This window comes from Agelaius tricolor, unplaced genomic scaffold, assembly GCF_023055355.1.
Source record: "Agelaius tricolor isolate 1412-34295 unplaced genomic scaffold, bAgeTri1.0.p SCAF_5, whole genome shotgun sequence".
In the NCBI taxonomy this organism is placed as follows: domain Eukaryota; kingdom Metazoa; phylum Chordata; class Aves; order Passeriformes; family Icteridae; genus Agelaius; species Agelaius tricolor.
The window spans coordinates 10,185,136-10,211,271 of record NW_027269265.1 but is presented as its reverse complement, the minus strand read 5'-3'; the positions used below and the strand labels follow the sequence as shown (position 1 = coordinate 10,211,271).

The 26,136-nt window shown below is 42.2% G+C and overlaps 3 protein-coding genes and 1 long non-coding RNA gene across 9 annotated transcripts in view; 2 read left to right on the top strand and 2 right to left on the bottom strand.

The window, feature by feature from the left end:
- On the bottom strand, window positions 1-10,518 carry XRCC3 (X-ray repair cross complementing 3). Its single transcript, XM_071426350.1, has 8 exons — window positions 9,985-10,518; window positions 8,547-8,657; window positions 8,067-8,204; window positions 6,948-7,160; window positions 4,256-4,410; window positions 3,224-3,436; window positions 1,822-1,868; window positions 1-787 (listed from the first exon to the last, which is right to left on the bottom strand). The coding sequence occupies exons 2-8, from the start codon at window positions 8,599-8,601 to the stop codon at window positions 565-567; spliced, it is 1,044 nt and encodes a 347-aa protein (XP_071282451.1). The 5' UTR covers window positions 8,602-8,657; window positions 9,985-10,518; the 3' UTR covers window positions 1-564.
- Window positions 6,239-26,136, top strand: part of LOC139589734 (uncharacterized) — a 79,735-nt gene continuing 59,837 nt past the window's right edge. The window contains exon 1 of the long non-coding RNA XR_011679100.1: window positions 6,239-6,387. This is a non-coding gene — a long non-coding RNA (uncharacterized lncRNA). The remainder of the gene's footprint in view (window positions 6,388-26,136) is intronic.
- On the top strand, window positions 10,657-25,137 carry ZFYVE21 (zinc finger FYVE-type containing 21). Of its 2 annotated transcripts, XM_071426351.1 has the most exons (8): window positions 10,657-10,837; window positions 15,634-15,684; window positions 16,984-17,152; window positions 18,846-18,921; window positions 19,292-19,383; window positions 20,166-20,219; window positions 21,697-21,839; window positions 22,662-25,137. In XM_071426351.1, exons 1-8 carry the CDS (start codon window positions 10,715-10,717, stop codon window positions 22,695-22,697), a joined length of 744 nt encoding a protein of 247 aa, XP_071282452.1. In that variant the 5' UTR covers window positions 10,657-10,714; the 3' UTR covers window positions 22,698-25,137. The 2 variants fall into 2 exon arrangements, with proteins under 2 accessions (XP_071282452.1, XP_071282453.1); XM_071426352.1 differs by lacking the exon at window positions 20,166-20,219 and having other exon boundaries at window positions 10,660-10,837.
- Window positions 23,744-26,136, bottom strand: part of PPP1R13B (protein phosphatase 1 regulatory subunit 13B) — a 69,222-nt gene continuing 66,829 nt past the window's right edge. For all 5 annotated transcript variants that reach the window (XM_071426336.1, XM_071426334.1, XM_071426337.1 and 2 more), the window contains one exon: window positions 23,744-25,278. In XM_071426336.1, coding sequence (XP_071282437.1) covers window positions 25,237-25,278 — 42 coding nt within the window. In that variant the 3' untranslated portion in view covers window positions 23,744-25,236. The remainder of the gene's footprint in view (window positions 25,279-26,136) is intronic.

The following is a 26,136-nucleotide window of genomic DNA, read 5'->3' as shown; positions in this document are numbered from 1 at the left end:
TAGTACAAAGGCAGTGCAATTTTAATTCTTACAGTAGATGTTAAAGTACCTTTATGGGATTATTTTCATTAAAATCTTAATAACAAATGGTTTTAAAATAGGACAGCTGCTTTGTGACAAAGAATGGCTATCCTTAATTGGCAGCATGAGACCCAGAACCACCAGCAGGCAACATAAACTGCTTGAATTTCAAGTCCTGTTGGGTCTGGAAACAGGGTACAAAACTACAGTAAATGCTGTTTCTAGAGGAGCATGCTATTAAAATAAAATTAGACATCATGGGGATTGCTACATCCCACTCTACTGTGCAGCCTCCACCTACCCACAGCTTCCCTTTCCTTCAGAACCTCCAGGACATTCATCTCACAAGGAAAAGCTGAATATCCAAGAGTAAAAAGATCATCTTGCACAATGCAGACAAGGCTAAATGTAGCCACACCATTGCTCGTATACCTCACCATCAGTTTCTCTCATCTAGGAACAATTGCATTTCACCAGTAATTCTTCCTGAAAGCAAAGCCCTGGTACATTTTTGGAGCAGCATTTTTTTACTATGCACAAGTGTTACTTGATTCCTTTTACACCTTCCAGCTGTACTGTATAGTAGCAGAAGGATGGAGGAAGATGAGGAGCAAACACAACACTTAAAGTCCTGCGGCTGCCAGGGCCGGGTGCCGCCGCTGCAGGGGAGTGGCCAGGCAGCCACAGCCGCCGGGCCATCAGCCTCATCAGCAGCTGGTTGGACCAGGTTATCCCAAGGGCTGGAGTGACTCTGCTGCCCACTACCCTGGAAGGGAAGTATGACACATTTCTGCATGCATGGATTTCACAGGAAATACCTTCTGTTGTAACCAAACTGCACTAGAAGGCATCGTGTATTGTTTTTCTAAGATATACTGAAAACTATGGGTCCTTGAAGACAGGTGACAGGGTTACTCACAAAACTTATGTTCTTCCTGTGGCAAGGAAACAGCTGGAGGAGAAGTGATTCTGTACAGAACAGCTGTCATTCTTTCAACTACAGCTAGGGGGGAATACCTGCCTCCATCTGGACAGGCCTCTCTTGCAACAGGAAAACCACACGAGAAAAATGGTTGAACTTTTAATATCTGAAGTGTGTAACTGTTGGCCTTGGATTCCATTTGCAGGTATATTTAGAAATGGTGGGTAAACAGAAGACTGCATTTGTGTGACTTTCAACTCAAGGTTTCCTGGAAAAAGTGCAATTTCTCCAGTAAAATAAATACAAGATAACCAGGGAAAAATAATAATTGAACCTTATTCTTGTTCTGTGTTAGTTCCAGAATCTGAAGAACAGAGTGAACTTCTCACAAAAGCCCATTTATGTAGCACCCAATTTATGCAGTAAATCAAGGTTATAGTTAGGATTCAAACAACAAATATGTACATTTGAATCCTGTTATTATCTTGGTGTCAGAAGATACTATTTTGGGTTTTTTCTTAGCTTACTAACACAGCCAGCTGCTAGGGTTTGGTTGCTGTATTTTTTAAGCAGACAGAAGGTGCATGCAGTTACATCAGAGACAAGATGCAGAAATACTCTTGTGTCAGCAGGTACTCAGGCCATTAACTCCAGAGAATTTTTCCTGCTAACTTGTGATCAGGGATTAAATGTAAATGTGTATGACAGTTTCTTCCCCTTCACAGTATGAGCTAGTGCTGATCTCCAGCAAATCCAGCATTGCTGGGTAGATGCCCCAGTGCTCCTCACATGACTTTATAGCCTACCCTGGAGTGACAAAGATCAGAATGGTTCAGAGCTGCTGTGTTTGACATTGTCACTCTGTGTGGGTGACTCACCTGCAACTGCACTGAGCAGCTTCTGACTCACTCACTGCATCCGTCACCTGGAGCACAAAAACAGATTTGCAGCTGACCTGGGGTTCTGGGTTTGTATTCAGCAAGCACGAGGGCAGGGAAGGGAACCAAGGCAAGAAAATCCAAGTTATCAGAGCATATATTAAGCCAAGTTAGAAAACACTTATTCTTTCAAGGCAAACTAAGATGGATTTGGGAATCACAAGCTGAGTTTGTAGTGTTAGAACTACTTAGCAAGGTACAGCTTACATTAATTAAATTACTACTAGATGGATGCCTTGTTTGTTAAAAAATAAACCCAAACCACAAACAAATCCCCCACATTCACAAAACTGTTCCAGTGCTGTAGCTGGAGAAAAAAAGTACAAAAGCCCAGATCTCCCAAAAGTGCCCTGTTCTCAATGATTTCACTACCTCTGAAGTTTCTCTGTGGCCTGCCTGCACATTGACTTACCCCTTCCAAGGCCACACTGGAGTGTGAATGCTTCACCTCTGGCATTCAGATGCTCCTTCAACTTGTGAGCAGACTAAGAGCAGTGTCTTGCCTTGTTTTCTCAAAAGAAACCTCTTTGTGACCAGTGTCATTGTGAGCTTGTTTTGGTCCAGCTCAAGTCAGTGCATGCACTTTAGTGCTTCAATAATCTCAGCAATCACACAAAAGTGCTGAGTTCCACAGAAATGCAGCAAAGTCCCTGGTACTTCACTGTCTCCTGGAATATAACTGCCTGCAGAGCTCCCAGGGCAATCCTCCTGACAATGGCATTTGAAGCCAGTGGTAAGAACTCTGTTATTTTCCTTTGATGCTCTGTGCAGTTGCTACATCTACCTATTTCTGTTAGCTTTAGCGGACAACTTTTGAGAGCATTAACTTTTGTCATTATATTGCAAAGGTTCCATATTGTTGTGTCCTTATTGCAAGGGTTTCATACCTCCTTGACGCTTCTTGTAGGCAGTTCCTCTAAGCACAGCCTCCTTCTCACATTAGCCAACCAACTCCAGTTCCCCTCTCAACCAGCCAACCCACTCTTTTATAGTGCTCTTCTCATTGGCTACAGCTGTGGCCTGTTAAAGTCAGGTCTGTTCCTAATCTCCAATAATTGGCTCAGCTGCAACTCCTTAGGGGTAAGATTACTTTCTATACTACCTTTATTTTCTTATATTCTGTCTCCCTACAATTAACAGCCTATAAAAGTTTAAGTAATAAACTTTGAGTAGTTAACATTTACTAAAGTACATCAGTTTAAGGAAGCTTCAGTTTCCATCAGTCATCAACTGTCGGTGGTAAATACAGCACCATGAAATCTGCATTTACACAGATTGTTCCATCACCCTCCAGCCGTTTATCAAGCAGTCCCTACAGATAAGAAGCCATGGGATACCATACCTGGTTAATGCACACGATGGGAGTCCTGAACCTGGTGCTCAAGCTGTGCAGCTGAGCCCCAAAGGCCTGCAGGTATCGAGCCTTGAGGGCAGCGTCAGCCGGGCCGAACTCGGCGCGGAACAGCGCGGCCATGGAGTCGATGAGCACGAGGCGCGCCATGCCCCGGGCCAGCAGCAGGGACAGCCTCCTTGTCAGGCACTGCTGGAACGTGTCCTGCCACACACACACACAGGGACAGTGACACAGGGCAAAGAGCCCTGCTGGACATCAGGAGACTGAGCTACAGCAACCACTGCACATGAGCTCAGGGAGTTCTGAATCATGAAGGCAGCTGGTAGATCTCTGAGTCTCACCAGTAACCACATCTGGTGTACTGAGGAAGAGACAAAACTGCAACCTGCATTTACCTGCAGCTCTGACTTCACTGATACTTTTAAATCTCAAAGGTGTAGTACTACACTCCTAAACTGTTCTGTTTTCATGGAGTTATTTAATGTTAAGGGGTTGGAATGGACCTTCAAAATCATCCAGTCCCAACCCCCTACCATGGGCAGGGACACCTCCCACCACACCAGGTTGCTCAGAGCCACATCCATCCTGGCCTTAAACACTGCCTGGGATGGGGCATCCACAGTTTCTCTGAGCAACCTCTTCCAGTATCTCAGCACCCCCACAGTAAAGAATTTCTTCCTAATATCTAAATTTCCCCTCTTTCAGTTTGTACCCTTGCCCTGTCCACATGTCCTGACAGAGAGTCCCTCTCCAGCCTCCCTGCAGCTTCTTCAGATACTGGAAGGCTCCTGTGAGGTCCCCATAGGAGCGACCTTTTCTTCTCCAGGCTGAACAGCCCCAACTTTCTCAGCCTACCTGGGGAAGGAGTGGTTCTCACTGAAACACTCAGGACATGAGACTATCTTAAAGTGTTCCAAACCAGTTACAAACTGTGCTGCTCTAATGACCTTAGCAGTAAAATACTGCCTCAAATCCACATTGATCAAGAGTCTTAGAAACATTCTTTGTGCTACTACTTACCAGGTCTGCTACCTGCTCAACAAAAATATTGTTTCCAAATCTGATCTTCTGTATGATTTCAGCTGGAACATCTGCACGCAGCTTGTGCTGTTGGTCTATGAGCTGCTGCAAACGTTTGCTTGGGAAAACATCTTCTGTACAAATGTAGACAGCTCCTGTAGCCAAGGAAACCACAGGGCTCTTACACACACAGTTTTCTTAACAGCACACATGTTATGGCAGACATTCTGCATTGAAAAGCTACACACACAGATTTGGAAATCCATGTTTGTTTGATTATTTTGTAACCATGTTGAATCAGTGATGAACAAAAACCCCACTTCTGTGACTCTCCTGCAGATTCCTGCTCCTTTCTTCACCACCAGCTGGGAGAACCGGATTTGTACTCACCACTGGGTGACACTCACTGTGCACAGCTGTGGAGCACCTGATCCCCTGCCCTTGGGATCAGGAGTATCACACTTTATCCAACCCACAGAGTGACACTGCACAGTCTGCCTGCTTCAGCCAGAAATCCAAACCACAGCATTAGGAATTTCATGCTAAAAACCTGTGCTAACTTGTGTTGAGACAACAGCTCCTCAGTAAAACCTTCTGGCCTTCTCAGCTACCATGCTTATTTAAGCTGACTGCCTTTTGCACAGTGTTGCTTTAATGCTGAAAACCAGGGATTTCTCTACTATGAATTGTGGGCTCACAGGGAAATCATCTGCTTTCTGAAAACCAGACCTGCCTTAAGCAGGAGGTCACTTGTCCTCTCCTTGGTTTACTTAAAAAGGGTGGAATGTCCATTTCTTCAGATTTCATAGTCACTGGGGTTCTTCCAGATGCAGATTTGCATTTCTAGATAGATTGATGCTCCATTGATTAAATAATTGTATTTTGATCCATAGTTTTGATCCATTGCAACATTCAGGACACTGAAAACACAGTCACGAGTCCAACAAAACCCAAACAGAAATCAGCAATTTCATCAAATCTGTTATTTAGGCCAATAAATGTGTTATGCTGGTCATTGACAAAAAAATACCAGCAAAAATCAACCAAACAGGAATAAAACCTACTAAAACCCCCCAACCTCAAAAAGAAAAAATGTTCCTTCCTATGATCATAATCTGTCAGGCACCAAACCAGTTTGTTACCAAGAATCAGTAGCAAACATTATTTTCTAATTCAGAATTCTAATAAAGATATTAATTTGTTCCATTATATTCACATATTACTTATGAATATGGGCATATAAAATAAATTCAGCCAACACAACTGAACACAACTGACATTCCTAGAACAGCAGAAAGATATCCTGGAGGCAAAGGAGGCCTTTGTTTACTTTCAGCATTTCTTTGCTGCCAACCTCCTTGCCCTGAGAATTACAAACAAGACTAGCACTAAATTAAATGAAGTAACTGTTTAAAGAAATGTATTTCAACATCACCACTTATGAGAAGAGAAGTTTCTAATCAGTAAAAAAATACAATGCAGGGAGGGATAATAATAATATAGAGATAATTTTAAATCAGTAGCAAAATCTTCCACTGGTAGTGCAGAGTTCTGTGAGAGTTTCTAAGCATTGCTGTTCTCCTCAAGTTTCCTAAAGGATAAAACTCCTCACATTTAACCTAAGCTGTAATTGCTGTATTTCTCACAGGAGGCTCAACACAAGAGTGCCAGTAGGGTGTTGGGCACCTTCCTTTGTTCCTTGATTTCAACACAAACAGGAAGAAGTGCTGGATCATGGATAAAAATGTATTTAAACTATGTGCAGCAGTGAGCAGCAGCACACAAAGGAACAGAACAAAATATAATTGCTTCTGCTCTGATTAATGACATCATGTAATGTAAGCCATGGGCTACTCACAGCCCTTTAAGCAAGATCTCAATTTGTACAGTCCATGATTTTTCCACGTGGGTGGATATAGTTCAAGAAATGAGTAAGTTTCCCCACAAGGAGCCACTGAGCTGCCAGATAAAGCCAGTGCTGTGTGGAAGGAGCAGCAAGGCCACAGGCAAAACACACCTAAGGCAGACTACCAAAATTCTCAGAAGTGACACAGGCTTCCTCTCTTTCTATGGCAGCAATAGTAAAAAAAAAAAAAAAAAAAAAAAAAAAAAAAAAAAAAAAAAAAAAGGGAGTTAGATTAATATGACAGAAGGGTAAAAATACCATACTCAAATCAAAGAATAAACCTGTATACTTTGGTAAACCCAGGAAAATCACAGGTACAAAACAAGGTTACCTTTCTTCAATTAAATTTCCATTGTTTTTCCTCTGTAAATCAGTACAACTATTGTTATCAAAACAAATAATCTTTGAAATTTGAAATCCCCAGCTAGGGAATATATACCATAGATCCAAGATGTTTGTAGAAAGTTATCTGCTGAGCTGTTCTGCTGACCTGAGGAGCCAGTGAGCTCTCAGGACAGCACCACTTCTCTTACATTGTTTGAGAGTGTGTTGAGTTGAACCCAGAGTGGCAGACAGGCAAACAACAGCCAACAGGAGTTGTGAATTAAGTTAAGTTGTGCTGCAGGATGTGCACAGCTTTTCTCTCTGCAAACACACATTAGTCACTAGCTGGCCTCCTGCTGAAGTTATTCATGCACTGGGCCTGTGCACCTGCCTGGATGAGGCTCCTGAGGACAGTGTATTCCCTCAGATGGGAACTGAAGCCAGGTTTAGTTCAGCACTTACCAGACTCTAAGCCACCATACTTGTAAGGGTACTGCACACACAGGCACAGCTGTAAACTAATCTGAGTCTTCCCAGCAGAACTCTCCCCAGCAAGCTCTGTGATTCCCACCAGAGGAATGCCTCCTTTTAGCAAGCTGTCCAGCACTGAACATCCCAGGCTCAGCTTCTGGTGCTGGGAGGTGAAATGATCTTTATCTTGGTAGAGCTGAAGTGCTGCAGGGTTTGGGAGTGGTTTTAATGATTGAAAAGAAAAAAAAAAAAAGAAAAAGAAAAAGGTAGTTTCATTTATTATTTTTCCAACACACAATGATACAAAATAGATGCTGTATACAAGGTTTATCCCTACAAGGGATGCTTGCTTTGTTGATGGAGAATTTCCCTAATTCAGCCTGGTCTTCCCCACCTCTCTCCCCATGAGAGTTCTGCTGCTGAGTATCTGTACAAAGATTGATAATTTACACTGAGTTCTTTCCTCCTCTCAAACTCTTTTTTCCTTTCTCTGCCTTTAAGGTGTCCCTGAGGAAAGTTACACTCTGAGAGGATTTTGACAGCAAAGGTTCAAGCACAGCCATTATGGAAACAGAAGTAGCAGAGTACAAAACAGCACAGCAGGCATCTGGTCAAAGCCTGAAGACACATGCAATCACAAGAAAATAGGTTTTAAATACAGATTTGTCATTAAGAATTTGTGCAGAAGGAGCTATTAGGTCCTGCTTGTTTTGGAATGAGGTGTTTATGACAAAGCAGTTTATGAAGCTTTTAATATATGATATAAATTTTTCAACTAGTCTTAGTCCAAAAGGAGAATAGTGAGAGAGAGGAAGAGAGTGTGAAAGAAAAAGGAAATATTTTGTTCCTGTGTTTAAGTGTTTCAGACTGGAGAAACACTTTGTCCTGTTTCAAGCAGGTTCAATCCTGAAAATGACACCCATTCACTTCCATTTACCCCCAGGGAGCTGTCCTTAGCATAGTTAAATCATTCACTACAGCACAATTAAAACACTTCTTCTATTCTCATTTTAAACCCACATTCCTATGTCATTGAGGAGCCACAATTTCTCCCAGTGATAGTTATTCTGAGCTTTAGATAGAAGATTTTTTATGCCCTGACTGCATTACCTGTGACCATGCTGCTCCTCCTCAGTGTGTGAGAGACTGTTTTCAGCAGGCACTGGATGTCTGCACTGGAGAGCTTCATCAACCTCTGCAAGTCTGCTCCAGACAGGTTTAAAATCTCTTTTACTGATTTTATGTCAGCTGAAACAAGAGGAATTGTTATAAATATTTTGGGCTGTCTTACACAGCAAAGTTTTCCCAGTTTGTAATTCTCATTTACTTGGGGTTTTGTACGGTGGGCAGGCAACACTCACGTGGAATGTACCAACACAAGCTGTAAAATTGTTTGGAAATTTATTTTATTATTGAAGCATTGGCAAAACCCAACACTTCTAATTACTCAGAAAACTTCTTCATGAAATACTTAATTACAGTTCTAAAATGTAAGTGTTCATCTGCCTGCTTATACCCACAAACACACAATTATGTCAAGGATGTCACTGTGGTGACAGATCTGTTGGAGACAATGGCAAATTAAATTACCTTTTTTCAGGGCAGCAATTGTTTTAGGGTTCAAGTCAAACTGGTCCCAGTCCATCTTTTCACACAGCACAGCAATGAGCAGCACATCCCATAATTATCTGTGATAATTATCTGTGATAAAAGATAATTATCTGTGATTAAAGTGGCTTTTATCATAGACACAGGCAAGAAAAAAATAGGCATAAATCAGTGTCAAAAGTTTCCAGAACTTTTTTTTTCTTCCTATTTTTAACAATAGATTTATCAGTTATCTTAGAGAAGTAGCAATTATTCTGGGGTTATTATGTTATCATGAGAATTATTGCTATTATTATTATTTTATATATTGATATAATTTTATTTGGAAGAGTGTGGCCAGCAGGCTGAGGGAGGTGATCCTCCCCCTCTATCAGCCCTAAGTGAGGCCACATCAGGAGTGCTGAGTTCAGTTCTGGGCTCCCCAGCACAAGAAACACAAGGAGCTACTGCAAAGGGGCCCAGCAGAGGCCACAAAGGTGATGAGGGGTCAGGAGCATCTCTCTGCTGAGGAGAGCCTGGAGAGGAGAAGACAGAGAGGGGATCCCATCAATGCATATCACAATCCAAAGGTGCTGCCAAGAGGATGGAGCCAAACTCTCTTCAGCTTCAGCTCAAGGTGAAGAAGAGCTCTTACACTGAGGGGGGCAGAGCACTGGAACAGCTGCCCAGGAAGGCCACAGGGACATTCCAAACCCACCTGGACCATTCCTGTGTCACTGCTTTGGGTGAGCCTGCCTGGGCTGGATCATCTCCAGAGCTCCCTTCCAACCCTGGCTATTCTCTAATCCAGCCCTTTGGCAGAAGTCTTCCCTGATGGCTGTTTACATTTATCCTATTAAAGAATCCAACCAATAATCCTGCAGTTAAGAGCTCCTGCTAGTTTTAATTGCCTGTAATTCTGCATAGTGCTTTTGCTCTATGTGCAGCTCACAAGCTAGCTGGAGCATTTATTCCTGCCCTGTCACTCTTCACACGAGCCTTTCATTTTCTAAGAGAAAAAAATCTCACACTCGAGCAGTTTAGGATGACCCAGGATTATTCATGCATTGGACAGTCAAATATACATTTATTAGCTAAAAGAAAATTTAATATTAAATTGTTAAAATCTGTTTGTTTCTTGTAACGACCTTAAACAGTTTTTTAAATACTTTGGTACAAAACAAAAACAGTTTAGCCCCATGGCTGCTTAGAAAGCACTGTGAGGTTCTTAGCATTATTCTGATATATTTATGAAGGATTGCAGCAGACAGCCGGTGGTTATATGAGCATACACGACTTTATGAACAATCCCTTTTTCAACATGGGGGGAGAGGTTGTGACGGGTGCTAATAACAGAATAAATCTAAAAGACAAGCAAATTACTATTAAGTAACACCCATTTAAAGCAACGTTCTGAAAAAATTCAGAAGCCGAAACTTACCGACATCAATCATGGTTACGACGGCCCTCGACTGAAGGGCTCCAAACCATTGCTCCGCTCACAGGGAGCCGCTCCATGGATGAGGCCCAGGGGAGACCGAAACACCGGGAGCGGGCCACGGTGCAGCCAGGGGCGTCCCACGGGACCGACGGCGGCCGGGGGAGCGGGGGGCGGACAGCCGGACACACGGACAGCCGGACAGAGCACGGCGCCGCCGCAGGGCCCTCACGCAGTCACGAATCTCCCGCCGCCCGTGCAGCCAATCAGCGAGCAGCCTGCCCGCCGCAGGCCAATCAGAGCTCCCTTCAGTGACTGCCCCGGCGGGACAGCCAATGGCAGGGCGCCGTTCCTTCCCCTCCCGCTGGGCCGGCCGGGAGCGGCGGGGCCGGGCCGGGCTGGGCTGGGCTGGCTCAGAGCCTCGGGCGGGCGCTGGGGCCTCTCTGCGGAGCCGCTCTCTGCGGAGCCGCCCCTCGCGGCCGCGGCGGTCCGGGCTCGGTGTGCCGCTTCCTGGAACTCGGCGACGCGGCCCTTCGCTTCCGGGTTGCGGGGCACGAGGGAGGCGGGACTAGCGCGCCGAGGGGAATAGGATTGGCTGGCAGCCCTGAGCCTGTGGGCGGGGCCGGAGAGCCGCTACTTTCCATTGGTTGGGTGCCGTGTCCGTCGCGCAGCGCCGCGCGGCCATTGGGCGGCGGCGCGGCCGTCCCTTGGCGGCGGCGGCGCGCGGGGGAAGATGTCGGGCGGCGACGCGAAGAAGCTGGTGCGCTCCCCCAGCGGGCTGCGCATGGTGCCCGAGCACCGCGCCGCCCGCAGCCCCTTCGGCCTGGACGAGCCGCCCTGGGTGCCCGACAAGGAGGTACCGCCGGCGGCAGGGGAGCCGCGCTTCCCTTCCCCTTGTTCCTTCCTCCCTTTCCCTCCCCTTTTTCACTTCCCTTGGGTTGATGGGTTAAAGGACGCAGGGACGGGGCTGTCACTCGCCCCTCAGCGCTGTGCGGCCCCGGCGCGAAAATTCGCGAGCGATTGGTGATGAAAAGTGTAGCGAGCTGTGCAGTGTTGCTTTAAATGCGGATAAAGGTGGTTATCATTTAAAACTAAATTGCATAAATTATTGAAGCAATAGGGCTGAGGTAGAAGAGCCCTTCTGGCTCCTGGTGCGAGTGGTCGTGGTGTTAAACAGCTCAGTCTGTTTCAGTCAACTTTGCTTTAAATACTTACTAAGTAAACGACGTGATGGTGATATTTTTAATTTCGCGTAACGAGAGTTGATTGTTGCCAGCCGCCGCACCCAGATGCACATACAACACAGAATCCATTGTTGGTTTATTTATTTATTGCCAGCGTTCTGTGGCGTGGACACACGCCAGCGCATTTAAATGTGAGCGGAATGAAGATTTATTTTAGCTGGGGCAGTGTGGGTTTCAGCCGGGGTCACCCCGCAGAGCGTTCCTGGGCAGATCCGGACGTGCTGGGTCTGTTCTGCATGGGAATACCGAGTGCTCCTCCTTCGGTGAGGAGTGGATAACAAAGCTTTTCCCACTGCCTCGGATCTCTTCAGGCAGAAAGTCCTGTGTAATTCAACTAAAGATTGTTTGGGGACTGTGGTAGGATCTATTTAAACTTGTTGGATATATAGAGGGAATTGAGCCTGTATATTTTAGATACATCAGTCTGATATAGTGTGCAGATCTATAGGCTGAGGGTGTTGAATTGTGACTGAATGTGCTCAGTGATATTTGCTATTGAGAGGAAGTGTGATAGAGGTAAATATTTAAAATGCATTTGTTTATGCAAGATTAAGACTATAAATTGTTATTTTGTGGTTAGTTATTTTACTAGATTTCTGGAAGTAAAATATTTTCTTACTAGAAAAAAATATTTTTACTAGATTTCTGGAAGTATGTTAGAGCTCTGACATCCCATTGGTTAACAATTGCCAAATAAGTTGCAAACTTTTGCCTTAAATAAAGCAGGTGTGTGATACATGGGGAAACTTATAAATCCCATGTTTTTGTTAAGAACAATTAAATTTAAAGATACAGGGTTACCTAGGCAATGAATTAGTTGAGATGCTTGCTCTTGGTACCATGTCAGACATAATTAAAAATGAAGGGTCTATGTCCAAGACAAGACCTTGAGTGGTATTAGCAAATTCTGGTCTGGCTTTTCAAATCCATTGGCTTTTGCTGTGCAGCCAGTAACACTCACAAATCCAGTAATTTTATTTTTCTTATGCAAGAAGAGTCAACTGGCTTATTTTGTTAAATTAAGGCCACTTAAGAATTATGGCAGTTGGTAGTTTTGTGCAGCTTATACAGCATTGAAATGTAATTAAGTTTTAAATTTTATTAATCACAAGATTATACAGTCTTAAACTATCAGTAACTATGAGGAATCTGAAATGCAAGGCTGGAGCAGGACTGCTGAAAAGTTTACTTTTTAAAGTAATCTTATTTGTAGCAGAGGTAATGAGTTGAGGGGGATTTATGAAAGTCTCTGCTGAGCATCATTACACCCAGGACAGAGCTTAGAATGTTGGTCTCTGCATGTGCCTTGTCTGACTCAGAATTTCTTTGTTGATCACCAGCAGAGCTCAATTGATGATATTTCTGTTAAGGAAACCTTGGACTAGAAATGGAGTGAGATGTGTCAGTTTGCCTGCAGAGGTGGCCAACCCTTGTGATACCCAGCTGTGCACCAGATGTTTCTGTGGCTGAGGAGCACTGTGTGCTGCAGAGGAGCTGACAGCTGTGCTGGGAGGGTTCCCTCCCTGGCTGCAGGAGGGAGCTGAGCCCTCCTGGCCAAGCCAGGCTCAGGCAGTGCCAGGGCACCTGAGCTCTGCCTGCCCTGCCTTTGCATCCTGCGCTTTCCCCCTCTGGCCAGGTGTGCTCCAGGTGGGATGTCCTGGACTTCCTCCTTTGCAGAGGTTCCCTGTGTTAGGGAGCTCAGCCAGGGGTTCCCATGCATCCCTTCTTGAATCACTCTGTTATTATTTATGCAAATAAAGCATGTGAAGTGTAACTATAGATTCCTGGCCATCCATGGGATTCTCACCTCTGGCTGGATCTGTGGGATTATGGAAATAAGTTCTCACACTTGAGCCAACCCATGACAAGTTTGCAATGAACCAGCTCTTGGTATTTTTAAATTAATGCCAAGATCCAACAGCTGTTGGATGTTCTTCCATTTTCCTCTTTCTAGATAAAGTAATCTGGTCCTGGCATTGGTGCTTGACTGCACATGAAATGAATGTACTTCTGACATGAATTCTTACTTAATTTCTTGCTTCACATCTTTTTATTTGAAGACATGAGAAGTAACTTGGACACTGTGCTTCCTTCTCTGTTAATGTGATAAAACCCCTCCAAGCAATGAAACTTAATTAAAATCTAGTCACTCTCTGATTATGTCAGTGCATGGATGAATAGGAAAAATTCACCTTTCAAGATGTTCTCAATAAATAACTTGTCCCAGGCAAAGCAGAAATAAAGCAGAAAGCAAATAATTCACTCCATTCTGGTTACTTAAAGCAGAAATACCTTGAAGGAACAGTATCTTGAGCTTGCTTGTGTCAGAACATTTTCCTAAGAAAATCTCATTTTGCAATGCCAGCTACCCTGTGCTACTTGACTTGTGATTTATTTAGGACTGCTGTTTATATCAGGCAGGGCAATCATCATGGGTCTGGAATTCAGAAATATTTTTCTATAGTTTGTGTTAAGTAAGAGGATGGATAATCTTGTTCCTTCCTAAAAATCACTTTTATGTTTAGCATAGCATTCTGTATGAAATCTATGTAGAACAGTTAGAAGAGTTTGGGTTTAATTTTTTCCCCCCTCTAGCTTGTGACTTGTGCTTTCTGCATTTTGGCAAAAAACAAACAAACAAAACCCCCAAAACCTAACCCCCCTGAAAACCCAGTCCAGGCGAACTAAAAAAGCCCCACCACCACCAAAACTCAACCAAAAAGCTCCCAAATATTTTCATCAAGAAAATTAATTAGAACTCAGGTAAATTGAAGGCATACCAAAATTATTGCCAGGTCCAGCTCCCAGGCAAGCTGTTAAACTCCATGTCAAAAATTAAAACCAGGTAGAGCAGAACATGACATTGGCTGTGGAGTTCTGCTTGTTACAGAGGTGAAACCTGGTGTGTGCTGGAATTGCTTCATGCTGCCATTATTTATCAGTGAGTGTTGAAACAACCTTTTCTGTAGCCATTGTGAAAAAGATGTGTTTGGATGCCTCAGTTCAGTGTTAGTTAAAACAATTCAGGAACACTTCCAGTGCTCTTCTGTGTGGGATTTAGAAACAGCTTCTTGTAACAAATTCTGCAAGTAGGTGTTTACCTTCCACTACAGTGACTGCCATTACTGTCTAATGTGTTAATGTCTGTTTAGACAGAAGAGCCTTTCATATAAACTATTACCAATTATTAACAAGCTTACACTTCAAAAGGACATGAAAAATTTCTGGAGAATTTTTAATTTAGCTGCCATAATATTTTCTTGGCTGCAGCTGTTGAACTTGTGACAGTGATTATCTGCAGGAGCAAAAGTCCCTGAATAGAAGCTGTTGTAACCTGAGGGGATTTATAGAAGGAAAAGGGTTAAGTATTGAAATATGTTAATTAAAGGCAAAGGGTGATTACTGTGTGCTTAGCAAATAGCACCTGCTCAGGTCAGGGCATGTGGTGAAGAGGACATTCTGCTGTAGTCTGAGATAGTCTGGTTTGAGGAATTTCAGTTTCTGGAGTTATATAACCTAGTACAGGATCTAACCACGTTCTTGTGAGTAAGTTGTCAGGCATAATTTTGCATTAATATTTGCTAGTAAATAAAGCAAAAATTGCATTATAATAAGCCTCAGACACTGGGGCTTGATATGGTAGATAAAAAGATGTAAGGTTTTGTTGAAAATCCAGTGACCTAAGGGTTGAGAATCAACCCTTTCATAGGTAACTTTCTACACAGAAAATTTTGATTGTCCAGCAGTCACTGATCTCTTCTGGTTGTTAACACAGTCAGAGCTGTCACCCCTTAAACTCTACTTAGTTGGAAGGGAGAAACTCCTTCAATTTTTTTCTGTCATTTTTTTTGAAAGGAGTGTGGGTGTAAGTTTGTTTTAGGAAAGAGATATTTCAGGAAGTGACTTTTTGTAGCTGGAATAAGCATTAGGTCTTGGTGGCTTGGAAGAAAACCAAGTATCTCTTAGCATGTTTCAAAAATGTGTGAGTATTGAGAGCATTAAATTGTGTAAACAATGTTTTGGCGAGTCAGCAGAGCATGGTAGTAGAGTAAAGTGAGGACAACTTACAGAAAACCAGTTGACTCTGGAATATGGGACTGTGTAGATAGCCAAACATTATCAAGAATGGTAAATAATTCTGAGATGTTCTTTTGCCTGCTGGCAGGATGCACTGTTCATTAGGGGGAAGTTTGGCAGGTTTTTTTTTTTTTGTCTTGCAAATGGAGATGACATTATTTTGCTACATCAGTATTAAATGAAAGCTATTCATGGTGAAAAGATAAGGGATGGAAATTTGTTGGAGGTGTTTCTTTATGGGGCATAATATGAAGCTCATTCTTTGTATATGGTGGTAGAATTAAAGGTTTAAAAAGATTGTAGACTAATCTTAATTTCTACTGTTTTCTAGTGCCCGAGATGTATGCAGTGTGATACAAAATTTGACTTCATAACTAGAAAGGTAAGATAAATTAATGAAATATGAAGCAGTAAGTGTTGCAAAATACTAAAATTGACATATTTTGAAAAGTAAACCAGGATTTGTCTTGAGTTTGGAAGAGAGAAATTCCAATTAAAGTAGAAAGTGTAAACTACATAATTAGGCTCACTGGATGAAGAGAAAACACTAACATTACATTCTGTTTATTAATGGTAAGAGGTCACTGGAATGCAGACTGGTGTGCAGAATATGACATGGAGAATTCTACAAAACACCCTTCCAAAGAAGGCCAGCAGTGATTTTTAGGAGGGAACATCATTCCTGTGTATAATTCCATTGACACTTTGTTAGCACAGGCTTACAAAAGGGAAGAAAGATGTGAAAGTGTGACTTGTAGTGCAGTGACATAGTTCATGTTTTTTAATTTAATTGTTTGGTGGGAGAGGGAAGGAGAAATTTTAAGCCAGACACACTCATATGTTATACCAGATGACAAGCTGCTGTGTTTCCCTTGTGTTAGCTGTGGGAAGCAATTGGAGGTAGCCCTGGGAAATAGGTACTCCAGAGAATTTTGCAGAACATTTGGAAGGAAAGCCTAACACTGACCAAAAGTGCAGTGTTATCAGTTCCTTGTATCAAACTTTCAGGCTTGCTTTGAGCCACAGATGAGTTCCTGCTTGCCTGGGAGTACTTGTTCTGTCATGAGAACTTGCATCAGGAAGATCTGCTGGCACTGTCACACCCCTGATCTGGAGCACAGGCCACTGGTTGCAGATTTAGGGGCTGTGAAACACACTGCAATACTCGGTCTGGTTTCACAACTTCACTGGATTTGTGCTGTGCTGCCTGATACTCCTGATAAATGGAATAGCTTTAGGTTCTAAGTATGAAGATTCTTATATTTTTCCCATGGGAAGAAGAGAATAAGTTTTAAAAGAGAATAATAGTATTTTTAGTTGAAGAAGAATAGAAACTTCAGTTGAAGTTCTCCAAGATCTTTTGTCAGAAGTGAGAAGGGACCTGGAAACTGCTCTTCTCATGGGTTTTTATTGACAGGGAGGTGAAGGATTTCCTGGACACCAGAGAAGCCCTTTCCAGTGTTTTCTGCTCCAGAAGCATCTTTAGAGAGTGCCAGCAAAGGCTTAGAGTGCTGCTGTTTATATTATACTCAATCCTTTGTGTCCCACCTTCAGAGATTCCTGTAACAGTTAATTTCTTCTACCTGTCCCTCAGCTTGCATGTTTCACACCTGAGAAACTTGTAGTAACCTCTTAGTTTCCTTAGTAAATAAGTAAAGGAGGTGTTCTCTCGTGCTTTTAGCATCACTGCAGAAGGTGTGGGAAGTGTTTCTGTGACAAGTGCTGCAGTAAGAAAGTGCCTCTGCCTCGCATGTGCTTCGTGGACCCCGTGCGGCAGTGCGCCGAGTGCGCCCTGGTGTCGCAGAAGGAGACGGAGTTCTACGACAAACAGCTCAAAGTGCTCATGAATGGTAAGCACCCGGGGCTCCTGGTTGTGTTTATTCAAATTCCAGTGAACAGCAAGAGCAGTGCTTCTTGTCCAACAAGCTGTGGTTTTGTTTCCTCTTTGTCGCTCCTCTTGTTTTGCAGTTGATGATTTTGTGTTAGGGGTTTATTTAGAGAGAGGTTCACACCTCATAGTCAGTGTTTGCACCTCTCAGCTTGTACTTCTTGGTCTTGACAAAGAGTGATTTAATTAAAGACTAATTCTTAATACCTGTGAGAACAGATGAAAATGCAGTTGGCATTTTCCTTGAAATAATGCATCTTTTAACCATACTTCTGTTACATTAAATAAGGATGAAAAATACTTGAGAGAATATTTTAACATTTTCAAACAAGATACAGTGCTTGTTTCAAGCTTCATCTGAGAGCTTTGATCTTGTCCATGGCCTACAGCTGTGGTTGATGGCAGATCATCATGAGTACTCAATTTTCCATAGGTTTAAACCTTCACAATACAGTAATTCATGTTCCAATTACATTAAGAAAGCTGAAACTTCGGTTTTTAAAATAGTCTGTGATCCTTCAGTGCCTTTTGATGATCTCTCAGCATGATGCCTGTGTGCATAATGGGTGAGCTAAGCCCCACATGTGATGGGAAAGGATGTTGTTCCTGGGGAGATCTGGCTTCAGAAGGGAGTGTGCTCATCCTGGAGCACATAAATCATTCTTCACTCTGCTTTACCATGAGGGCGTAGACGAGTTTTTAAGTCACATCTTTTAAACGGAGGAGGTTTTTTTAAAGCTTGTCCTGTTTGCTTTCATGTTGTGAAGTTGTTTCTGACTTGCTGTAGAGCCACAGATGGTGGTCAGAGAGGTGGTGGTGGTGGCTGTAATGTCCTTCTCCAGCCTTGGTGCTGCTGTCTCTGTCTCACTTCAGCAGCACAGGCTCTGTGCTGGGGGTCAGTGAGCCTGGGTGAACTGGCAAGTAAGGAGGTGAAACTCCAGGGCTGCATGGTTCAGGTTATGGGGATGGATTGCAGACCATTGGGCAGGGCTGGATGTTACTTTCTTCATTTCCCAGGCCAGCAGTATTGGGATTGGGTAATACAGGGAACATGAGGCATGCAGGAAGCAAAGGGGTCGGGCGTGTAGGGCTGCTTGGAGCTCTGAGTCACTTCTCCAGTGTAGCAACAGTGACCTTCCCCTTGCCAAAGCAGTTTTCAGGGGGAAGAATCAACATGAAAGCTGAAGTTCATTGACCTCACAATAAGACTGAGCCAGCCTTCAGTAATGAAAAAGAGATGTCTTTACAGTTTCTTAAGCATAGAATTGAAGGTCACATCCTGATAATAAATGGGTTTTTTTAATACAGAAACAATCATTTGTGTTACAGTGATGACAGAGGGTCTTTAATTGCCTGTCTTTGCCACCTCCAAATCTCTTCTCATTTTTAAAAGCTTCCTCTTGGATATCATCTGCATTTCTACACATGGGAGAAATTGCATAGCATGTGTGAAAGGTCCTGTAAGTCAGAACATGATAATTAAAGATCAGCTTTTTATACTTGAGTGTTTTGTGATGTTAATCAGTTTAATATTTCAGTTATTCTCTTATTTCACTCAATTCAGTGTATTAGTAAGTCAAAGTTAGCTGTTCTTTCTGATACTTGAATGTTGCTTCTTGAATTCTGTATTAGAATACTAAACCATTTCTTTCCAGGTGCTACATTCTTTGTAACTCTGGGAACATCTGATAAATCTGAGCTCATGGTTTGTCGACTTTCCAACAACCAGAGGTGAGAAAGATTTATAGAAACTGCACTTGTAAACTATAGCATTGTTGTACTTACAGCTCTATTCTTACATAACTTAAAAAAAATATGAGAGTAACATGCCCTGAGGATATTGGAGAGAGTAATCAGACTGAAAGGGTAGATCCAACAATACTGGAATGTTTGCTTGAATTTACTAACAGTGTGGATCAGAATGTCTTGGAAGGGTGAAATTTCAATGAAAAGTAACATTTTCTACTTGATTTCTATCCCTCCTCACCCCAAAGAACAGATAAACAATGTCACTGAGAGATTGTTTAATTTTTTTCCTCTGGTTTGGACTTGATATTGTTGAAAAAAAAAGTGAAAAAACTCTTTTTCTTCTATTATGTAGATACCTGGTTTTGGATGGAGACAGCCATTATGAAATTGAAATTATACAGATTTCAACTGTTCAGATACTTACAGAGGGATTTACTCCTGGAGGTAATTTTTTTCTTTTAATATAAATGAACTATTAAGAAAAAAAAATGAAGCTGCAGTTACTGAGCTAGACAATGCAGTCAGTGTGTAACTGTGTTGGTTACAACTGCTCTCAGAATGTCCCATGTGGCTGCTGGGATTTGGGGGAACACTAAAGATGGAGAAGTTCCCCTACAGCCTTAATGTGGGAGAGCCTCTTGATAAACCTGAGTGAAGGTGGTTGTCACCTGTTCTCTTGGGTATGTACAAATATTTACTGATTTAAGAGCTCATGGGAGGGAACTGTTAGTCTTTAGTAGCTTCCATTTCAGAATCCAGCTGAGATTTTGCCTTGACTGTTTCGAACATTGTTAACAGAATGAAGTGGGGGAGGGAGAGTAAATAATTCAACTATCTTTTCTTAATATCATTCAAGACAAAGGGGTGGCCAAATGAAACTGGTAACATCTAAATTGGAGTGCAGCAACTTACTGCCCCATCTCTTACCAGATTTTAGAGTTTTTCAGGATGAACCTGAATATGAATTGACTGAAATGAGAACAAACAAGGTCAGGAATTTCAATAATTGTTCTTTATCAGCACTTCTGTCACTGCTGGGTTTTTCTAATTGCACAGCCCATCTGTGCATTATTCAGTCAGTGCAGCATGTTAACTTGAATAAACTTACCTTGGTTTTTAAATCACCCAGGTATATTGCTGAGCCACTTAATGCTCCTGTAACTCTTTGTTCACTACCCTTCTGATTGCTTTATCTCTTTTCTGCCTGCCTTCCTTGTTGATGGTAGAAAAAGATATTCACACTTACACCAGCCTCCTGGAGAGCCAGCCTGTTACTGAAGGTATCTGCAGTGCCTTTCAGCATGACTCACCCAAGCATGTCATGGCCCCCTCACCTCTTTCTCCTCTGCAGTGCTGATTATTTGCTTGATCCATAATTGCTGCTCAACCTGAGTTATGTTCGAGTCTGACATGTATCTGTTCCTTCCCATATGTCTGTTTAATAAACCAAGAGTGAATGTTTTGTAACACTCTGGAGGAGAACTAAAGTACTCAAGGTGTTCTTTAGACCAAAGTGCTGTTGTCCATGCTGGGAGAAGGGGAGATGAGAAGTGCTATCTGCAGTAGTACACAATGTTACAGATATCTGCTTGGCAGGTTGCTGAATTGAGCATACTAGAAATGAATATACTCCCTGTGTGCTGTCTGGAAAGGCTTTGCACTGAAACTGTTAATTATTGGCTTGCTTTTACACAACTTTAAAAGAAAGGCCTCTTTGTTGTGCAGGGTGTGTTCTGTCTTAGTAATGCCAGACATGGGCAAACTGGTCAAGGTTGTAGGTGTGTGATTTCCCCTGGTTTATCTTTCAGTAGACCCTTAATCCATTGTTCTGACCATAGGTGCAGAGAAGCGATTGATGAAGTTGAATTTCCATTTATCCTAGGAGAGTAGAAAATAGCTCTTTTATAAACCCTTCTGTGGGCTTCTGATTGCGTTGGCTGCATTAACAGCACTAACTAGATTGAGTTTGGCTTAGATTGTGATTTGTTTTGGCTCCTCAGATATTGCAGTAACAGCCTCCAGGAGCCCTCTCATGCAGACACTTCTAAAAAGAGCTTTGTAAGAAGTGTCCTCTGTATGCTAGTGCTGTTCCTAGACCTTAGTTTATGCTCCACTGCTGCAGGAAGTCATGACAGTAATTGTCATTCTAAAAGTTCTCATTGAATGTCTGTATTTTTGCTTTGGTTTATCTTCATCTCTGCAGCCTCAGGAAGAGAGATACAAACACACCTCGCTTATCATGCTGTTGGCAGAGCAGCATTTTTGGCACCAATTTCCTTCAGGAAGTAAATGATGTTGCCAGCTGTTCTCTAGCCTTATGTAAGCACCATTCCAACCTTTGCCAGGTTTGGAGGGACTGCTGCCTGCTGTGTCAGACTGTATCCAGCAGGACCCTGCTTTGCCATCAGTTTGATTGGACCCTAGGCCTACAGACTGCAGGCTACTGTATGAAACTGTGGTAACAGTGTCTTAACATGGTGCTAGTAAATCATGAGGGTGTTCCAGGTGTGTGGCTTTACCTGAAGGCTGATGCAGGTTCTGCCTTGGTGCTTGGCAGAGAGACTGAAGCAATATGAGGCTGCAGGTTCCACTGCTGGCACTACGAGCTGTGGTCATGAGCTCCTCCGATCCAGCAAATGCTTGTGCTCTGAACTGAGCAATGAGCACATTTCTCCAAACATACTCATGAGCTGGAAAATGTTGTGTTACTTAGCTGGTAAAACCTACTGCTGTTCCAGATGTTGTTTCTCCTTTCAGGAGGCAACACTCGTGCCATAGGAATGATCCTGCAGTACAAGGTACCGGGGTCGGAGGAGGTGATGCAGATGAAGTTTACTGCTGGTGAAGACTTCAGCTGTAACAAGAAGCTGTCAGCAGCCTGGCTGGCAGCTATGCATAAGGTAAGCAAAGCAGCCAAAACTTAGACAAGGCTGAAGAAAATCTTTACCTAGGGTGTTCAGCAGCACCACAGAGAGCATTCAGCCTTAGGAATATTTCTATTATTTTTTTATCAAGGACTTCAGGGCCTTGTTGCTTAGAAAACAGAAGCTATGGCTGGGTGTAATGAACATGACTTTAGCTTTCTGCTCAGAGACTGAAGAGTTTATGTACTCTGAAGGATTTTCCAAGATCTTATATATGTTATTAGATGAAAAGAACTAAGAATTTAGCTTTAAACTTCCTTGGATTTTGTTACTGGCTAAAGAATGTGCACTATGAAATACTCGTTTGACCCTAAGTTCAGCTAATTATTTTTACTGCTTCATGAAGGTTCAAAGAAGTTGTTGATTTTTGGAAATGGAAGAGTTTGATCTTTGGAGCTAGGCCTTGCATGGGTAATGAAACTGAGCGTTCATATTTGCTACATCAAAGTTATGGTGGGAAAAAACCAAGGCCACTCTCCAATCAGTCACCTGATCAGTTGCTGATCAGAACTGTCATTTATAATGTGTATGGGCAGGTTTGTGGCTCTTTGCTGCTTTATTGCCATTTTGGAACTCCCCAGGTGCCCCTACCCCAGCCTTTACTCTGCTCAGCACCGTGTGCTCAAACTTCTATCACTGTGCAAGTGCATTCAGCACTTCCTCAATGCTAGTAAAGGCCTCAGATGGAGGAAAAGTAAGAATTTAAAGCCCTGGATTTAAAGGAGGTTTTTGGAGGGGTGGGAAGTAGATAAGGTGGCTGCAAGTGAACCTTTAGTTAACATTTTCCCTTTATGTTAGGCAACAAAACTTCTCTATGAGTCTCGGGACCAGTGAGAACTGCAGCTGTGGCCTCCTGAGGGCACCCACAGACACCAGCCTCCACAGACCTGCCTCTCACTTTGTGCTGATTTGACAGCTGGAAATATTTGCTGTTCTTGACTCTCTCATTCCAGCATGGTTCATTATGTAAGAACTGGCAAATGCAATGTGAGTATTTTTTGGAACCATGAGTATTCACGGTAGTGTGCAATATGTATACAGTTAATGCTTTAAACAACCTCACCTTTTAAGACTTTGTATATTTTGTTAAGCCTTTACTGGCACTTAATATGAAAGTGACCTGCACTACAGCTAATGTACAGCACAACTTTTATAGTAACCATTATATATACTGTTTGCTACAGGAAGCAAACAAATGTGTATGTCTCTTCTGCAGAGAATAGCTTTTGGGTATAGATCTCAGGTTTTTCCCTCTATCCAAATGTTTAAAATCAATGTACAAAAAAAAATCTGCCTTAGATATGATTTTATAGAAATCACGTGAGTTTTTTTAAACATTTAATTTTAAACATCTAAATTTTTCACCGAATACCACCAAATTTGACTTGTATGAACTTGACCGTGAAACTTCACTTCTGTAATAAGCTTCCAGAATAATTTTTAGTTTTGTATTTTCTTTTTTGGTAATGAGCTTTTGTTAATCTAACTGTAATGCTATCTGAAATTGTATACAATTTAATGTACAAATATTGTGTACAATTTAATGTACAAATAAATTAATTCACTTATTTAAAAAAAGAGGTGTTATTTAATTTTGTAATATACAACTTCTTTAGTAATGGCCACCATGGTCTCTGAACTGTGAAATTTTTCACTTTTTCTAAAGAAAACAATAATTTTAGTTCTAATTTAGCTTTTCCCAGTTGGAATACTGGGATACTAGTGTGTAAGCACATCTTCAGTGAAGCTGATAAAACAAGGAGGAAAGGTGGGTTGACAGCTGTAACCTTGGCAAGCTACAATTAGTGTTTTCGTGCAGACTCTGACCAAAGCCACATCTGCTGTCGAGACCTCTATAAAGAGAGTGGAGAATGCAGCCATGCCTTAGCAGTACTTTATTGTGCACATTTACATGTTCTCTGAATTAGTGTATCATAGGCTCTTGAAATCATCACATTCATGTAGCAAATTCTTCAACAATAATACCCTTTCACTTTTCACCACAATATATACAGTTAATGCTGACCTGTGGTAAAAGCAAGTTACAGCACTGCAGAAATGGATATATAAATTATACACAGAACTTGTACATGAAGAGTTAATCAAATTGCATACTGTTAAATGGGAGAAAATTACAAGAAATATGGCTAAAACTTATAACGGGAAATTCAAAATATGCTTTTGGTATATAAAATAATGTACAATTAAAATTCCAGTGAAGTGCCTGTTTGTGGGGTTTTTCTTTTTTGCTTGAAACTACAATGTAGTGGAATAGGTTATTGCATAACTTGCCTTGGCAGCAGTTGTAGGCTGCCAAGAACCACAGAAACTGTCCTCAAATAAGCTATTGCCTTTCTTAAATCCTTCTCTAAACCTTGTTTCTTTCTTCTCCTCGACTTGGCATCTACACGACCCTCTTTCTCTACTTCTATCCAGTCCTTCATATTTTCTTCTAGACTGACTCAGGCAGACTTCAGGTGACACAGTATAACCCTTACCAGACTCTTACCCTTTTCAACTATTGCACTTTCATCCCTGCAGACATACAAATCCCTTAAGCTGCTGCAACTTCAGTACTAACTGTTGTGTCCAGGCTGGATGAGCTCGGGGGGTTAGTAGGGGAACCTTTACATTCGTAGAGGTAACACCGGTGCTGTAAGCTGAATAATAAGAAAATAAAACACCAAGTGAAATATTGTGTAGGGACTTTGAGAAGTGTACAAATACTGTTGGTTTTTGTTAGTTCTCTAGCTTGATTCTAAATGCAAATACTGCAAGATGCTAGACTAGGTAAAGCTTTCGTTGGGTTGTCCAGACTAGGATTTAAGTGTTTACCATGTTGCCACCTAAAATCCCAGCCTTCACCAAGCTTTGGTAACTACTTAATTATGCATGTAACAGGTGAAGATCTTGTGTCCTAGAACCCAAAGAGTTGATCGGTAATGAGAACTCAACATTCACTGGTATGGAACAGAAATACCCAAAATCCCGACATGGGACAGTTGCTGTGGGGGGTTGGAGCAAACTGGACAGTGCATCTGCACTCTGCAAATGACACCTCTGAACATGGAACACAAGGAAGCTCCTACCACAGAACTCTGACTGAAAACACCGTGTGAGACGAGAGCTGGCGCAGCACTGGCGGCAGCGGAGGCATCGCTCTTCTCCTCAGTGCTGGTCACACAAACAATCCTCGTTTACAAACTGCAGATCTTGGAAATCATGGATGCTGTCCATTTAACAAGAGAAAGCACCATTAAAACTAAATATCATAGTTTTATTTCTCTGTGTGAAATGACCAAAAATGATGGCTCCAGTGTATGTTCTAAGTTTCCAGTTACCAGCATGGTACTGCACTGTTGTACAACTGAATTCAAGCAAGGGTTCGCTGTCGAGGTTTTATTCGTGGATATAACTAAAAAAAACAGAATAACAGTATTAGGCTTTGCATGGTTAATACAAACTTAAATAATTTATAACTGAAGGGGTACTTTAGGCAAAACTTATTAGGCAGAACTGGGTGATGAAGTGTTTTGGGGGGTGGGGTTTTTGTAAGCTTGAGAGTGTTCTTAGGCCACTCCTGAAAAACAAGAAGCAGGAGGAAAAGGGCTGATTTACTCCTGCTAATGGCAGCAAGATGGCTGCTCTGAAAATGACATGGTGCATTTAGCTAAAGATCCAGAACAGACAAAGGATGCTTTTACATAAGTACAAAAATTCCCTGTTGAGCACTCCAGAGAGCTTATTTCCTGCTCTGCAAGGTTCTCTTATGCATTTTGTCCTCAGTAGCTCTCTACTTAGTCACCTTACATTCCTGGCCTCTCTCCTGACAGTGTTCCATCTGTCTGAGCAGCATAAACAATGTGCCCACAGTTGACATCTTCAAGGCTCTTCTGTGTTTTAAACTCACACACACCTATGTTCTTATCTTGTGCCAGGTATTAAAAACCTTCCCAAAGAACTTTCTGGAGCAAGTCTTCAAGCTGCCTAATAGAGCCACCATATTTTCCATAAGGGCTCTATATTTTAGCCAAGGAGGAGAAAAAAGTCTCATTAAAGCATAAACTATATTAAATATACTAACTTGCTCAATGACAACCAGCACCAGTCTAACAGTAGCCTCTCCTGTTTGTTTACAATGGCACAGAGGCCAGAGAGAATAATCTGCTTTACACCACTTCATAGTGCTGTGGATGGTGCACAGAGGGATTCTGACTAAAGATCCATTTTTTGTTCTACTTCACGTGCAGGTGACACAGAGAAGGGAGAGGTA